At 41.9% G+C, this 16,352-nt stretch overlaps 1 protein-coding gene and 1 long non-coding RNA gene across 2 annotated transcripts in view; one reads left to right on the top strand and one right to left on the bottom strand.

The window, feature by feature from the left end:
- The window catches only part of LOC145528894 (uncharacterized), a 425,445-nt gene that overhangs the window by 80,179 nt on the left and 328,914 nt on the right, over positions 1-16,352 (bottom strand). The gene's annotated exons all lie outside the window — the stretch shown is intronic.
- Positions 228-16,002, top strand: FOXG1 (forkhead box G1). The gene is made up of 3 exons (XM_081548109.1): positions 228-1,933; positions 6,663-6,736; positions 14,269-16,002. Exons 1-2 carry the CDS (start codon positions 574-576, stop codon positions 6,671-6,673), a joined length of 1,371 nt encoding a protein of 456 aa, XP_081404235.1. The 5' UTR covers positions 228-573; the 3' UTR covers positions 6,674-6,736; positions 14,269-16,002.

Raw genomic sequence — 16,352 nt, 5'->3', positions numbered from 1 at the left:
AAAATTTTTTTACAGCCCTAGTGTGCGCCTGTAGCTCGGAAAATTAATTGTGGCTATAGCCGCCGCGATCGCTGTCTCCCCAGCCTCGCCGCGGCCGCTCCGGGACGCGCCCGCCCGCCGCCCGGCTCTCCCCCCCTTTGGGCTGCTGCTGCTGCTGCTGCTGTGACTGCTGCTGCGAGAGGAGGAGGAGGAGGAGGAAGCAGCAGGGGGGGGGAGCGGGGGGGTGGGGGGGAGACCAAGAAGTAGAGTTGGGAGCGAGGGAGCTTCACCCCCGGGGCGGTGGTTGTTTCTTTTTTTTTTCTCTTTCTTTCTTTTTTTCTTTTCCTTTTTTTTTTTTTTCTTTCTTCTAATTCCTGAGGGGTGGTTGCTGCTTTTGCTACATGACTTGCCAGCGCCGGAGCCTGCGGTCCAACTGCGCTGCTGCCGGAGCGCTCAGTGCCGCCGCCGCCGCCCGCGCCGCCCGCGCCCCGTTCGGCACCCACCGGTCGCCGCCGCCCGCTGCGCCGCTGCCCGGCTCCCGCGCCGCCGCCGCCGCCGCCGCCACCGTCGCCGTTTCCCCCCGACGACTGGGTGATGCTGGACATGGGAGATAGGAAAGAGGTGAAAATGATCCCCAAGTCCTCGTTCAGCATCAACAGCCTGGTGCCAGAGGCGGTCCAGAACGACAACCACCACGCGAGCCACGGCCACCACAACAGCCACCACCCCCAGCATCACCATCACCACCACCACCATCATCACCACCCGCCGCCGCCCGCCCCGCAACCGCCACCGCAGCAGCAGCCTCCGCCGCCGCCGCCGCCGCCCCAGGCACCGCAGCCACCCCAGGCGCGGGGCGCCCCGGCCGCCGACGACGACAAGGGCCCACAGCAGCTGCTGCTCCCGCCGCCGCCGCCGCCGCCGCCGCCCCCGGCCGCCGCCCTGGACGGGGCCAAAGCGGACGGGCTGGGCGGCAAGGGCGAGCCGGGCGGCGGCCCCGGGGAGCTGGCGCCCGTCGGGCCGGACGAGAAGGAGAAGGGCGCCGGCGCCGTGGGGGAGGAGAAGAAGGGGGCGGGCGAGGGCGGCAAGGACGGGGAGGGGGGCAAGGAGGGCGAGAAGAAGAACGGCAAGTACGAGAAGCCGCCGTTCAGCTACAACGCGCTCATCATGATGGCCATCCGGCAGAGCCCGGAGAAGCGGCTGACGCTCAACGGCATCTACGAGTTCATCATGAAGAACTTCCCCTACTACCGCGAGAACAAGCAGGGCTGGCAGAACTCCATCCGCCACAACCTGTCCCTCAACAAGTGCTTCGTGAAGGTGCCGCGTCACTACGACGACCCGGGCAAGGGCAACTACTGGATGCTGGACCCGTCGAGCGACGACGTGTTCATCGGCGGCACCACGGGCAAGCTGCGGCGCCGCTCCACCACGTCGCGGGCCAAGCTGGCCTTCAAGCGCGGGGCGCGCCTCACCTCCACCGGCCTCACCTTCATGGACCGCGCCGGCTCCCTCTACTGGCCCATGTCTCCCTTCCTGTCCCTGCACCACCCCCGCGCCAGCAGCACTTTGAGTTACAATGGCACCACGTCGGCCTACCCCAGCCACCCCATGCCCTACAGCTCCGTGTTGACTCAGAACTCGCTGGGCAACAATCACTCCTTCTCCACGGCCAACGGGCTGAGCGTGGACCGGCTGGTCAACGGGGAGATCCCCTACGCCACGCACCACCTCACGGCCGCCGCGCTCGCCGCCTCGGTGCCCTGCGGCCTGTCGGTGCCCTGCTCCGGGACCTACTCCCTCAACCCCTGTTCGGTCAACCTGCTCGCGGGCCAGACCAGTTACTTTTTCCCCCACGTCCCGCACCCGTCAATGACTTCGCAGAGCAGCACGTCCATGAGCGCCCGGGCCGCGTCTTCGTCCACGTCTCCGCAGGCCCCCTCGACCCTGCCCTGTGAGTCTTTAAGACCCTCTTTGCCAAGTTTCACCACGGGACTGTCCGGGGGACTGTCTGATTATTTCACACATCAAAATCAGGGGTCTTCTTCCAACCCTTTAATACATTAACATCCCTGGGACCAGACTGTAAGTGAACGTTTTACACACATTTGCATTGTAAATGATAATTAAAAAAATAAGTCCAGGTATTTTTTATTAAGCCCCCCCCCATTTCTGTACGTTTGTTCAGTCTTTAGGGTTGTTTATTATTCTAACAAGGTGTGGAGTGTCAGCGAGGTGCAATGTGGGGAGAATACATTGTAGAATATAAGGTTTGGAAGTCAAAATTATAGTAGAATGTGTATCTAAATAGTGACTGCTTTGCCATTTTCATTCAAACCTGACAAGTCTATCCTTAAGAGCCGCCAGATTTCCATGTGTGCAGTATTATAAATTATCATGGATCTTTATGGTGGACGCAGACCTTGAGAACAACCTAAATTATGGGGAGAGTTTTAAAATGTTAAACTGTAATTTGTATTTAAGAAGCATTCGTAGTAGAGGTGCCCAAGAAATTATTTTGGCCATTTATTGTTTTGTCCTTTTCTTTAAAAAGCTGTTTTTTTTTTTTTAATTTTGTTTACTTTTAGACCAAAGATTGGGTTCTAGAAAATGCACTTGGTATACTAAGTATTTAAAAAAAAAAAGTTGTTTCAGTTGGCAGCACTGCCCATTCAAATGAATCAGAAGGGGACAAAATTAATGATTGCCTTCAGTTTGTGTTGTGTATATTTTGATGTATGTGGTCACTAACAGGTCACTTTTATTTTTTCTAAATGTAGTGAAATGTTAATACCTATTGTACTTATAGGTAAACCTTGCAAATATGTAACCTGTGTTGCGCAGATGCCGCATAAATTTGAGTGATTGTTAATGTTGTCTTAAAATTTCTTGATTGTGATACTGTGGTCATATGCCCGTGTTTGTCACTTACAAAAATGTTTACTATGAACACACAGAAATAAAAAAATAGGCTAAATTCATATATATCTTGATACTTTTGTCTCTTTTATTAAGTAGAACTAATTTTTAAAAGATCATTAAAGTTCTAGGGAATTCAAAGGCTTTTTCAGCCAACTGAAATTTAAACTGCTCCTTTCATTTGAACTAAGAATTTTCAAATGAAAATATTTTTTCCATTGTGGAGTCAAATTTTACAAGGAGCAGGCTATTTAATAAATGCTAGCTTTATACAAAATATAGGCTTTTCAGCTGATATCTTTAAGTTTCTGTAGATATACAGCAAAAAGAGATTATTTAATTTTATGTGCATAGCTATTTACCTTGTGTTTATTTTCAAATCAGTTGATAGAATGCTTTTTATATATTTTGTTTCAGGTATCTTGTTTATAGCACTTGGCAAATTATAAATAAATATATGTATATGGTTAGATAGAAGTGAATATAATGCACACATATGTAATATATATAGACAGACAGAGCCCTTCAGTTCAGGTACAATTTGCGCTATGAATGCTGCAAATATTTTTGTTTAAATATTTGTATTTATACTTTCTAAGTCAGCATTTATTTTTGTGGCTGTTTACCCACAATGAAAGAGTTCTAATAAAGATGTGCTGAAGTTGCAATATAGATTTTGCTGAAGTGATCACCTGTTGTAATGACTTGCAGATCAATGTTTATATTTTATTTTTAAATTATAACAATTTAAAGCTCCAGATGTTGAGAAGAAGTAAAATGCCTCTCTCTCCTTTTCTTTCAGTTTTACATCATAGAGGTATTTCTTGATTCCCTTTTAAATATGTCTGTGTAGTTTTATCTAGAAATTTGTCCTCTTGCTTAGTCATAATTTTGTTTTAACTTGCAGTATACATATGCATGCACATATATGAATATAGATATAAATCTGAAGCAAAATGAAAACATTTTCTTGAGTTGTTTCAGCAGTCCAATTGCTGTGACTCCAGAAAATAATTAGTAAACCTAACTAAAAGGTTTAGTAACTAATTGGATCCTGTGGTGAGTCTGTGGAGGACAAGTTGTTCATTTGTTACAGTTGTATAGTCTGAAATGTGTTCTATGGTAATGCAATAAGCTAGCTACTTCTTACAAAGGGCCCAGTGAAAAATAATCTGTCCCCAAGATGTTATCGGCAAAACACTTAGAGAGTTGGTCAGGAGAAAAAAACGAAAAAAAAACCTAGGCGAGAAGCAGGCTGACTGAAACAGATTTGAAATACAACTACAGAATAGTTAATATTGGAATATGGGAGTGGGTGGCCTGTGGAATGGAGATAGAGGAAGAGACAGCCAGAGGGAAGAAAGGGAAAGAGGATCTTGAACCTTAAAAAAAAAAAAAAAGTCCTTGCTACCAAAAAGAAAGCATGAATGAGAGAGAGGAGGAGAGAGAGAGGTATAAGAAAGACAGAAAAAGGCCAGGAAAAAATTAAAAGAGCTGGAACCAAATATACACAAATGGGGAAAGAACTAAAATAGACCAAGACAGCTAGTTTAATTATCTCCTTTAAGCAGACTGGACAAGATTCTATTTTCTTAGTATGAGAGCAGTTTCACCAGAGGTCCAAGTTTCTTGAAATTTAACAGTTCTTTAGGATGAAGCATGAAAGAAAATTCCACAAATAAATTGTTTTAGAAGCCAAATATATGACTGATAATAAAAATAGTAATAGCGTCCAAGTGAATGAAGTTAGGCAAAGGAAATTCCTATTACACATTTGTGATCCAAAACAGCTCAAAGACAAGCATGTGTTTAGACTGGAAAAGGTGATGATGTATTGTTTGCTTTCACCATGGGTTTTATTTGTAGAATAAGAATGTACTGGGACAGAGGAAATATAGTCTTTTGCCTATCAAAAGTTACAAAGACAGTTGGACTCATATTGAGGCAAAGGGATATATATATAGAAGACAGATTTCCCCCATAAGTATTTTTTTCTGGCCATATTAAATAACTATTATTTCTGACTGTTTATTTGCATGATCAAGAAATAGAATTCCAGTGGCAAATTTAATGTTCTGAAATCAAAAGTAAAATCGACTTCTTTCAATTCATTAGGAACTAAGGACTGGAGTAGAAAAGTTCTACTTGGATACGTGTCCAAGTTACACATACAACGGATATGATTAGAAGTAAGAATAGTTTGTTTAATATGCATACTAGATACTAAGGGGGATATACAGAGAGAAAGAACTTTGTGAAGGCCTCCTGAAGCCCAATGTGAACATTTCATTTATCTCAATGAGTTCTATCGTCCCTCAAACTATCATCTTCAAAAACACACAGAAATCTAGCATGGCATTTAATAGATTTTTTGCAACAAATTGGTTGTAACGTGTTGATATTTGTTGTCTTCAACCTTTGCCAGTTAAAATTAACTTATGCTGGAAAAACACTGAAACTTTTTGAAGCTTTTCTTCTTTTATAACTGTTTTTAAAGAGATGAAGGTTGCTCTTTTTGAGATTTTGGAGCTGAAAGTGCTTAGTGATCATAACTTATTTGACATCTCAAATTGCAATTTCTTTCCAGGTTTAAAGTATTTTGTCTGCTACAAGTTAATACAAATTATTAATATATAAAACATTGAGAAAGTGACTTACTTAAGCTAGAGCAGTGAAAAGACTCTTTCAAAGGTTTCTTCAACTTGTTTCAAAATTGGAAATTATGGGAATATGAAGCCCAGAACTAACAAGATTTAATACAATATCTAAGCTCATGGAAGATTTCATGTGGTTCTATGACTTGCATCAAATTGAAGGTAGAGAGATTAAAAAAGAAAATGAGACTTGTCGTGTTTGATTTAATTATGTATATTTAAATTGGTGGTTATTTCACACAAGTATGTGGATAAATCCAAAATATTTAATATATAAATATGGTTTTTAAAAGTCTGTTTTCTACAACATCATTGAAGAACTTGCATGCAATGAAGTAGTTTTGCTTTTGAGAAATTAATTTTATGAATAGCTAAATTGGCTGGTTGTGTTTGGGACTCAATGCCTGTTTGAGAAATAGGCTAACAAAGGGTGAAGGTGAAGACCATTAGAGGTTTTAGAAGGGGCTGAGACGGGTTGCTGGGGTTGTGTAACTGTGCCTAGAGGGCGGGGTTCCTGTACATTCCTACTTCACCAGATAACCTGCCCCCAACACTACTCCAGCTTCTGCCAGACAGATGGGACTCTCCAGCATGAAAATCTGCGCAACCATTCCAACAAGTAGGGTAGGTGAAACTAAAATTAAAATTCCCCCTTCTCCCCCCCACCCCCCACTTGAGGCCAGATCCAGGAGATACAGAAAGAATAGGGGTCATCTAGATTCTCCTTTTCACGCATACACGTCTGCATTCTCCTTAGGAGCTTCCAACCTGTAAGAGTTCAAAGGCGCTTTCACAGTACTTCATTCTTGATTTTCTTTTGCGCGCTTTTTTTTTTTAAAGGCTTTCTTTTCCCATCCCAATCATTCTCCCTTCTCTACCCTCCCTCCAGAGTCTCCCCTCCCCGCCCCCCAACCACCAGCAGTTAAAATAATCCACCTCTTGGTTTTCGGCCCCCAAACCGACCTTTTCTCCACTCCAGCGGTCAGTTCACCGGGACCTTTTCCTAAGGATGTAGGCCAAGGTGGCTCAAGGGAATATATGATGTAGTGTTATATTTTGAGTCTCTTTTCTGCCTTCCAATTTCTATCTTTTCTCCCCTCTCCATCCAAGACTGTGCCTGATGTTGCCCGAAGGATGCCGAAGAAAAAGACGTCAGGACTAGAAGCGCTCTTACCCCAAGATCGGTAAGTGAAAGTGTTTTACCGGGATCCGGGTGGCGGTGGGGCTGTGCCCGACCGGCTGATTTTGACCAAGGTTCAAACTGAGACTTTGAGGTCCAGGACTAAAGTACTCTTTGAAAAAAAAAAAAAGTTTTTTTCTTAGAGGGCGCGCTATCAGCAGAAGTAGCTGAAAGAATGCATGATTTTCTTTTTTCCCTCGGCGGCAGAGAGTCACGGTGGATCCCTAAGTAAAAACGGTGTAGACATGGTAAAAAGGGATGGAGGGGAAAGGAGAAGAATTTATATGGAGCCAGGGTAGTGGGAGACTGAACTAGGTTCCAAAATGCAAAGTAATTCATTTCGTAGGATAAGGATTTCTGAGTCTTAAAGAAACTGCGAGAAGACACTAAGGAGACTTAAGGTTCAAACCTGTTATGTATTTGCTCCCCCTATTTGAGACAAAGGTTTTTGTTCGAGAGCCAAGGGCTTGCTTCGTTCTTAAGTTTTCTTTTCTTTTTCCTTTTCTGTCTTTCTTTTTATTTTTTGGTGGGATGTTCCTCCCCCTATTTTCACACCAACACTGCCCACCTCCCCCAGAGCTGGCCTTCCGCTCCCAGCTCCTTGGCCTGGGTCGGGCGAGGGTCCCTGCCGGCTTTAGCGGCGTTGCTCCAGGTAGTCGGGGGTGGGAGGCTCTTTTCCCCTTATTCGGAGTAAGGAAATGAGCACCGTTCTGGGCTTGAATTCGTCCCTGCTGGGAATATCTCAGTTCCCGGCTTTGGGATCTCAGGCTAATAATTGATTCTTAATGCACACTTAGGAGACGGCGGTGTAAGCTCGAGAGCCAGGGTATCCCGAGAGTGGCTGCGGGCGTGCGAGACAGGTTAACTCGGCGCGAAGCGAGTTTGGAGCCCTCGCCGAGGTTTCCCGTTAGCCTTTCTGGAGCCTCGGGGACTTCAGCACGATGGAGGGACTTGAGGTCCTTGTGGCAGGGACTCGGCAGCGTGGTTTTCTCGGATTTTGGAATTGTGTAGAAACGTGATTTGGGCGGCCGGGTCGCGGCGGCGCTGGCGGCCCGGTGGAGAGGCGCTCCCGGGACGCTGCGGCAGAGATGCCAGCAGAGGGGAAGCCGGGCGCTGCGCAGGGAGCAGCAAGGTGAGGGCGCTCTTGCCCAGGACAAAGCGGAGCTTGGAGTTTGATAGCTCAACACTGGCTGACGCCAGATAAATTGACTCCAGAAGCTTGGCCGGCGCGCTTCCCCACCTTTTCCCTTTCTTCTTATTCTTCCGTGTTCTCCACCCGCCCTCTTCCCCTTCAAAGTTGTTTCTTTTTGTTTACCTAGTGCGGTTTCAGATCTTAGCACTTGCTAGTTGATAGGACTGTTTTCTCTGTAGTAGACACTTTCTCCTTTCCACTCTACTCTTCCATTTCGCTTTCTACCCGGTGTTTCTTTTCTGCCCAAACCTGTGGTCCGAAGTGAAGGGTTCTTACAGGAAAAGAGGAAGCCTTTGGGGTAGGAATTCCCTCAACACTTTTAAAGGTGTCCCTGGGCCAGGGAAAGGGAGGCATGGGGTTAGGTGGGCAGAGCATCCTGCCTGTGCGAGGGGGATTCTCAGCAGTGATCTTTAGCCTTGAAAAGAAAGCACCATGAAGAATGGAGCTCATCCATTTCCGACTGTCCCCTCCCCGTCTTCCATAAGACCCAATTTCTGTGCCTCAACCCCATCCTCACCTGGCCCTCTATCAAAACTTGAGGTAGGCAGAAATTCCAGAATTGTTGAGATCAGGAAAAGGCATTTTAAAAAGCCAGTAACTCTCAAAATTATGCTTGTGAGAGTGAGAAAGGAGATAGGATGTCCTATGTCCTTTTCATGGGGTGTTGCCTGACGCCCTCCCCTTCGGCCTTGCGGACAAGCTGCAAGGGAGGACAGCACATGGCACACTGCAAGATTTAGGGATTATTATATGAGTGAGAGAGACTGTTCAACTGCCGGACATGTTTGGGATATTTAATTTCGATTTAGGTTGAATTTTTCTACACAGTCAGCACTCCTCGAATTGGGGCCATCTTCCTCAGTTTTATTCCCCTTTTCTCCTCCTCATATTGTCTAATCCTTTTAATCAGAATGCATTTAAGGTGCAAACCTATCTAGCTCCGGGCCTGGAAGGCAAGGCGTTGTTGATTCTGTTGACTGAGTAGGAAAACTAAAAACTGTAGTGGGGTTAGAGATAAACTGAGTTATCTCTCAGTTCTTTCATTTTCTCACTGCTCTGAAATTTAATGACCTGATCATTGTTGTTTGAAGTTAAATTATCTGTTAAATTAGCTCTAAACAATAACTGGTGATATTTTCCTTTTGGGTTCAGTTGCCCTTGCATCCTGTTTCCTGGATGGAAAGGAGAGGAGTCAAAGAGAATGTTTGGTCACATAATTATATAAAGATAATAAAAATGGATATTTATGTGCTAGTGATATCATGCAAGGAAAAAAATCACTTTCAAGAAGATGAATTTCATAAATAAGAAAAAATTTGAGGCCTGTGTTTCAGAAGGACCATGCTAATTCAAGGATGAATGTAAATAAGCATCTTTGTTGATTAAGAAAAAAATGTGAACACCATATTTTCATTACTCTACAGAACCTAAATACTCAAACTCATCATACACCGGTACTTCCTAATTTAAATTAATTCTGCCCTCCACGGATAAATATTCTTAAAAAGGAAATTTAACTTTAAGCAAAATCTGAAATGTTTCAGATGTGAATTTCTAGAAATCCAAAGTATATTTATTTCTTTGAGTCAGACACTTGTTTGTTTTGCAATCACTTTATGAAACAATTTTGGAATAACGCAGATGCTCTTCCCCCCTTCCTTGTTTCAGACTGCTTGCATATGCAGGCATAGGCATAAGAACTCCCAGGGTATATTGAGGAAACAACATTTTTACTCTTTTGTTTTAACAAAAGGCCCAAAGAACCTATAAAGCCAAAGGTACCATAGTAGTTTAAAAAAGTCTTTAAAAATAATGAGTACTTTGTGTGTCTTTTACCCCTTAAAACATGCTGAATGAATAATTAGAGGCTATGATAAAGGTTGAAAATTCAGAACATGAATAAGGTGGCAATTTTATTATTTAATACTTTTATAATTTTTATAATTAATGATGTAATTTTAAGTTTGGCAAAGCTTTCTTAGAAAAAATAGAGTACTTCTCCCACCCCATCAAATATACTCTAGAAGGAATAAGGTAGAATCAGATAGAAGTGGCAACAGGGCTTGTTTATTTATTTATTTTCAGTAGTAGTAATAGTAGTAGTAGTAGTAGCAGCAGTGGAGTTGAAAAATATACTTTTAATTATACATTGGGAGCTCTGATTGCAGGCTGGAAGACTAAAATCGATCATTCCTGCATCGATGGTGTGGTCTATTACTGCATTGATTTGTGTTTATTTATGCAGACTTTCAGTTATTTACTTACATATTTCAGCATCTGCCTCTTGATTATTATCGCAGGTTGGTTTTAATGAAAGAGCTTATATAGGAAACACATTTGACAGATCAATTTTAAGTAAACTTGGTAGTGAATTATGGCAATCCAAAGAGTTTATGAAATTACTTATTCGTACTTACTTTTTAGCAATTAGGAACCTGTCTCTGATTAAAATCTCACACTACTCAAAAGCTTCCATTCTTCTCTTCAAACATTGTGCTTGTGTTTTTATAAAATAGGAAAACAGATGATTATATGATGTTAGGTGTGATAAAATGAAACTGATGAATGGGTTTTTTTTTTTTTTCCATTGACATGACTAGGTTACCCTCATGACAATAAAGTGACCATTGGGTTTACTAATGCTATTGAAAATCAAGGAGCAATGGATTTTGAATATGGAAGTGGCAATGTTTTAAAATATCTCTTACCTCTAAGTTATGCCAGGGGTACTTACACTGAACAGGATATTCTCAGGTTCTTCAGTACCTATTAAATGCATATATTCTATTATTTAGTGTATGTCTACAATTATACCTTATGAAGATTGGCATTTCTCTTGAACTAAAAGCTCACATGTGAATGTTACGCATCAAAGTTGATTTGAACAAATAGGACAACTAAAGACCAGGGGGTGTGACTTTTATATGTAAAAGGCAGTACTCTAGAAGGAATAAAGTAGAATCAGGTAGAAGTGACAGCAGGCCTTGTTTACTTATGGGAGATTGAGATGCATGTGCTTCTCTTATTGTCATTACAAAATGTTGAAAGATGACTTGGAAATGAGGGGGAGGAGTGGCCAAATTCATCGAGGGCTATTTGCTTCTGACTTTACAGATCTTTTATTGCAGTCTGGAGGATCAATTTTTCCTCACTAATAATTTGGAATTCATCTACCAGATACCGCTAATAGCTCTCTTCTTCGTTTCTAACGCTTCCCCCTTCTCTGGTATCTGCGAAGAATATAGAGGAAAATTAATCGAATTCTTTCTTAAGAAGGAAAGGGCCTTGAGACATGGAATTAACTCTCCTCACCCTGGCGAGTTTTCCTGAAACTACTTATCCTCAGCATCGGTGCTCTGAGAGGTGGAGCCTCGCAGTCAGGCGGCTGCAGGCAGAAGGTGGGCGAGCCCTGGGACCTTAAGCTTTGTAGAAGGTTGAAAGGAGGAGCAGAGGGAGAGCTTTGAGGTTTGTTTATTTTGTCTATTTTTATTTTTCTGTCCCGTGCCAAGCCCTTGAAGTTTACACAGAGATATGGCCCTTTAGGACCAAGCACTCTGCATTCTTTCGAGACTGAGATTCCAGAGCATCAGACGAACCGGACTTAGAGCTAAGGCGTGCTCACCATCCCCCCTTTCTACGCACGCACCAGCTCGTCCTCACGTGCGTCGGGGTAGTGGACAGTGTTGACTTGAATTGCTCTCGCTCGCTCCAAGCCTTTCCTGTGAATGAACCCGAAAACACTCGACAGGTCGTGAATAATCGTTTTAATGAGTGTGCAAAGCGTGCGACGGGGTGCACCGAGCTGTCGGGTTAAACAAACAACTTGTACCCTGACCAAATCCGATTGTTAAAGTGCAAAGTGATGTCAGTACCATTTCCATTGCCCTTCAGAAAACCACAGATCTGACACGCGGGAGTCCAATTTTCCCCATTAAAGAAAAATAACAATATTTTCCAACCGTGTATGTGATCTTCTTTAATATTAACCTGAGCCAAACAAAACCTCATTTGGGAATCAGAGAAGTAGTCGTGTCACTGCCTCAAAAACAAATCGAAAAGGAGAAAACAAGGAAGAAATCAGAACAAATCTAAAAAGCCCAACAGATTTCTGTTTGATAGCTCACACATCATTGCTGATCAATATTGTAAAAATCTTACACACACACACACAGCAGCTCGGTAGAGGCAAAAATCAACTGCATCTAAACAACTGAGATCGATCATTTGGCCCTGTATTAAAATAGAAACTTCCAACTTGTAAAGACTTTTTTTCTATTGAAAATCTAACAGAAATATTTGCTGTTATACATTAGCCTGTGAAGGAATGAAGGGATAAGTAGTCCTCACATTTATGCTTTCAAGGAAAAGCGTTTGGAGAAAAGTAATGTTAAAGGAACCCTGATGGGCCACCACCATCTAAAACAAGAACAAAAAGCACAGTGAGCTCCACAAATCACACTCTCCCCTCTTTTTGCACAACTGTACTGGGGAAATATTTTTGTTTCTTTCATGTCTAGTAAAAAGATCTACTTATTTAAAATCAGCCACATGTGCTCCTTTACTTGTTCATTCTTTTATCTTCTTTCACAATTCCAAACATCAATAGCCACATGAAGACTAAGAAAATAAAACCTCAAAAGATTTGTTTTTAATTCTTATGTATCTTCTCTAAAAATTTTGTGCAGAAATGTGTAAAGTGTTGCCCTTGCCAGCACCTCATATACATTCACAAATCAAACAAAATGGCCCATATGCTTGGGAATCAGTGTATCAGTTCCAAATAACTAGCTCCTTCAACTCAGTAACAATATAGGGAGATTAAGGTTTATATTTTCATTGGATTAAGTATTACAGATTACATGTTTTTCTTCTAAGACTGAAAACATATCATGTCCTACAGTCTGAAAGTTTATTCATCCTCTTATAATTGTAGTCAGCTTGTAGGAATAAAATGTTAGGGATATTGTACATTTGAATATAGGAGCTCAGCAGCATTTGCTCACTTAACTGCTATTGGGTAGGTGGTTATCTACATATCTGTCTTTCTGACCATCTATTTCACATACAAATATGTCAATATACAACCAACTGTAATTGGATGGATTAACCCATCTGAAACATATAACTGAGGTATCTGACGGAATAAGCAGTCTCATATGGAAGCCGTTGTTATGGTTGCTAGTTTGTATACATCTCTGTCAATTTAGCCCCAACTGGATAAATGGAAGGTACTGAAATTCAGTTTCCATCATCAAAACTTGGAAAAGACAACCAGTAGGTTAGGACAGTGTTTTTGTTGATTTTGACTGCTATCTGGTGAATGTCTGTATCAGAATATCAATTCAGAATAGCCTTTAATTACTAGGAAATTTGACAAAAATGACTGTCAAAAATTAGGGGCTTGCATTTTTATTGTTTTAAGTATTTTTGGACATACAACAGACTGTGCAGTTATTACCTAAACAGATTTCTTCTCTGTGGGCTGACTGAGTTGAGGAATTTTAGGAGTCACTGAAAGAGCCGAATCCATTTCTGTTTTAGATTCACAAACAGCAAAGCTAGCGGGTGCGTCTGTTTTTGTGTGTATATATGTAGTTAAAGAACTGCACTATCAAAACATTAATTATATTTGAAAGATAGCAGAGAGCTTGTTGTGGAGAGAATTGCATTATTGAATTTATATTCCATGGAATGTGTCTGTGGAGAGGGCTGAAATTGTATACCTGTCTTATATGATGCACCCTCTTCAGTGAGGTGTGTAATAAGAGCAAAGACATGAAGGAGGCAAACTTAGAGAGGAGAGATCTTAGGTATTTGGATGGTCCTAAGCAGAAGGAATTCACGTGCAAATGCAAATGACTGAAGAACAAGCCTAGGGTCTTTGTTCTCTGTCGACAAAAACAAATGTATTTTTTCCCCCCATCAAACAAATCACAGAGTGATCTTAGCTGAATTTGGAGCACGTTGGGGGGGAGAGAGAGAGACTGAGTGACTAAGAATATTCCAATTACCATAGTTCTGATCCCCAAGTCCTGTTTATTTCACAGCTGCCAAATTTTATATCCAAAATTTAGATTCTCTTCCTCCCAAATCCTACACTGGTATGAATCATCTCTGATCATTTTTAGTTTTTGGCTTAATTACTAGTTTTCAGCTTTAAATTACCAATAAACTAATTAATCTGACTAATCTTTCTAAACTTCTGTTGAGTAGTATAATAGCAGCAACAACAACAAAAATAAAATAACAAAAACTGCAGCAATAATGACAAAAATAAAATGTTAATAATAATAATACAAACAATAATGGCATAAACAATTTAAAATATTTTTTCTGGCCAACAGGATGAAGACGGAATCTATTTCAGTCTGAAATTTGTGTTTCATGGCTGCAGTTGGACATTCCTCTGATTTCTTGTATCACTGGTTAGATGGATGATCCATTCCTGCCCAATTTGTGTTCTAATAGACTTCCCCTGGTCTAACATGGTGGATCTTTTTAGTGTCACTGAGTACTTTTGTGTCCCCTCTTCACTGCTATGGGCATGTCCCCCTTGGACACTATTCCCAAATAAATCAACCCAGAAAGGACCTGGAAGCAGAGACAGACACATCAAGGGATTCTTGAGTAGAAGGACCTGGTACCTTCTGGCTGGAGCTCTTCTGGAGAATGGTCAAGTTGTCATATTTGGGACTCACATTCACAAAGCTAAGAAGTTTGAGTAGGGGATAGGAACTAAGGCTCCGTGAATCAAAAGAGAACTCTGGCCCTAAGGAACTCAGGTCATTGGGCGAGACACAAAAATTAGAAATTAGGGCCTCCAGGATGAGCTCTGATTTCTTTCGAGATGGAGGGATGCAAAGAGGACAGTAAAGTGGAGGGAGTAGAAGTAGAGGGAGGAGATCAGGTAGAAGATGTTAGTACCTGGTGATAATCTAGCTGGTAAATTTGACCCATCTGTTTAGGAGGAGGGAGAGGTGCTTTTATCAGTTGTAAACCTGTCAAGGTTTATTGTTCCAGGTACAAGAACAGCCACCAGTTCCTGAGATGAGGCTGGAAGGAATCCGCCACTGAGTTTGTATCTGCAGGCATCTAACTATCCTCTCAGCCCAAAGTTCTCCCTATGTCCTGAGCCCCCTATGCACCCCACCCCCAAGAAAAAGGAAATGAAAGAAAATAAAAAGCAGATAGGGAGAGAATTAAGACTCAGTGTTTGTCAGGCAGATGTTGGGGTTAAAGCAGACTGTTTGGGTAACTGCTTTCATTTTGGAGGGGAACAAAAGCTGGTTAGAAGAGGACGGGCAGTTGTGGGAGAGGAGAGCAAAAAATAAGAGAAATCCCTTGGCAGCCCAGTGGAAGGAATTTGGGTAGGACCAAATGGAAAAGGACTTTAGCAACAGAAGGACAGTTTAAAAGGAAAGAAGGATGATCGTAAGATGTGTTTGCATTGTTCTGTTTCCCTGCAAATTAATGTAGCCTTGAAAACTTATGAGAAAAGATCTTCATGCCTTGTTAAAACAGAATTACAAAAAGAAAGACATACTATCAAGAGCCAGTTTTGTCCTCAAGAAAACTCTTTTCTTTAGATATTATCATATACATGCAATCCATAACTAAACCAAATGGTAGTTGGAGGAAGGGAGGGAAAAAAAGAAGGACGCAACTCCCCTGCTGGTCTTAGTATAGTGCATCTATCTCCTCACCTTTCACAGCAGGGAGGCTGAAGGATCTTTTTTCATTTTCATCTAGTCTTTTCACTTAAAAATGTATGAAAATATTACAGTTCATGAGACTGTTTTTCACGAAAGATCAGCAGAGAATGAGGAGCTTTCATTTCTAGGGATAAATTCAGAGGTGATGCTCAGTGTGCTACGGGAGAAAGACAACTTTGGTTGAAATTGTATATTGCTCTGCATTTCAGTGGCACCCCCCAGACCTTCTCTGTGCACTAACAATAACTAATAACTACTAAGTTCACTTCACTCTTCTGCAAGTACAACTCTGCAACTTGAAATCAAACTGGAGCTTTCCATATAAAATCCAACTCTAATTAAAATATTTTATGGAAAATATCCTCAGTTATTGTGATTGTTTTTATTCATTTGAATTGTCCCTTGATTAAAAGACAACTATCATTTGTTTCAACCAGACAATTAAAAGAAACCAACATCACCAGTAAAAGTAGCCCTCAATCCTGTTATGTACATTCCAAAAGTATGGCTTTTAAGAATTTATTTTCAAACAACTTGGTTTTAATTGTACATATCTGAGAATCTCTGAGTCATTGGAGACATGCCTAACTAAAATAGACTAAGTTAATACATTCATAATGGGAATATTTGACAGAAAGTAAAGAAACAATAAAACCAGACATTTCAAAAAGCAGTAAAAGTCATGCAGACATTCATCTGCACTGTTTATGCACCCA

Source organism: Giraffa tippelskirchi, chromosome 12 (assembly GCF_054371585.1).
Source record: "Giraffa tippelskirchi isolate mGirTip1 chromosome 12, T2T-mGirTip1v1.2.pri, whole genome shotgun sequence".
In the NCBI taxonomy this organism is placed as follows: Eukaryota; Metazoa; Chordata; class Mammalia; order Artiodactyla; family Giraffidae; genus Giraffa; species Giraffa tippelskirchi.
The sequence above is the reverse complement of the archived record's forward strand: the minus strand, read 5'-3'. Positions and strand labels throughout refer to the sequence as shown.

What these genes read in the sequence shown, in the direction of transcription:
- FOXG1 (XM_081548109.1), top strand. Translation starts at nt 574, where the DNA reads ATGCTGGACATGGGAGATAGGAAAGAGGTGAAAATGATCCCCAAGTCC.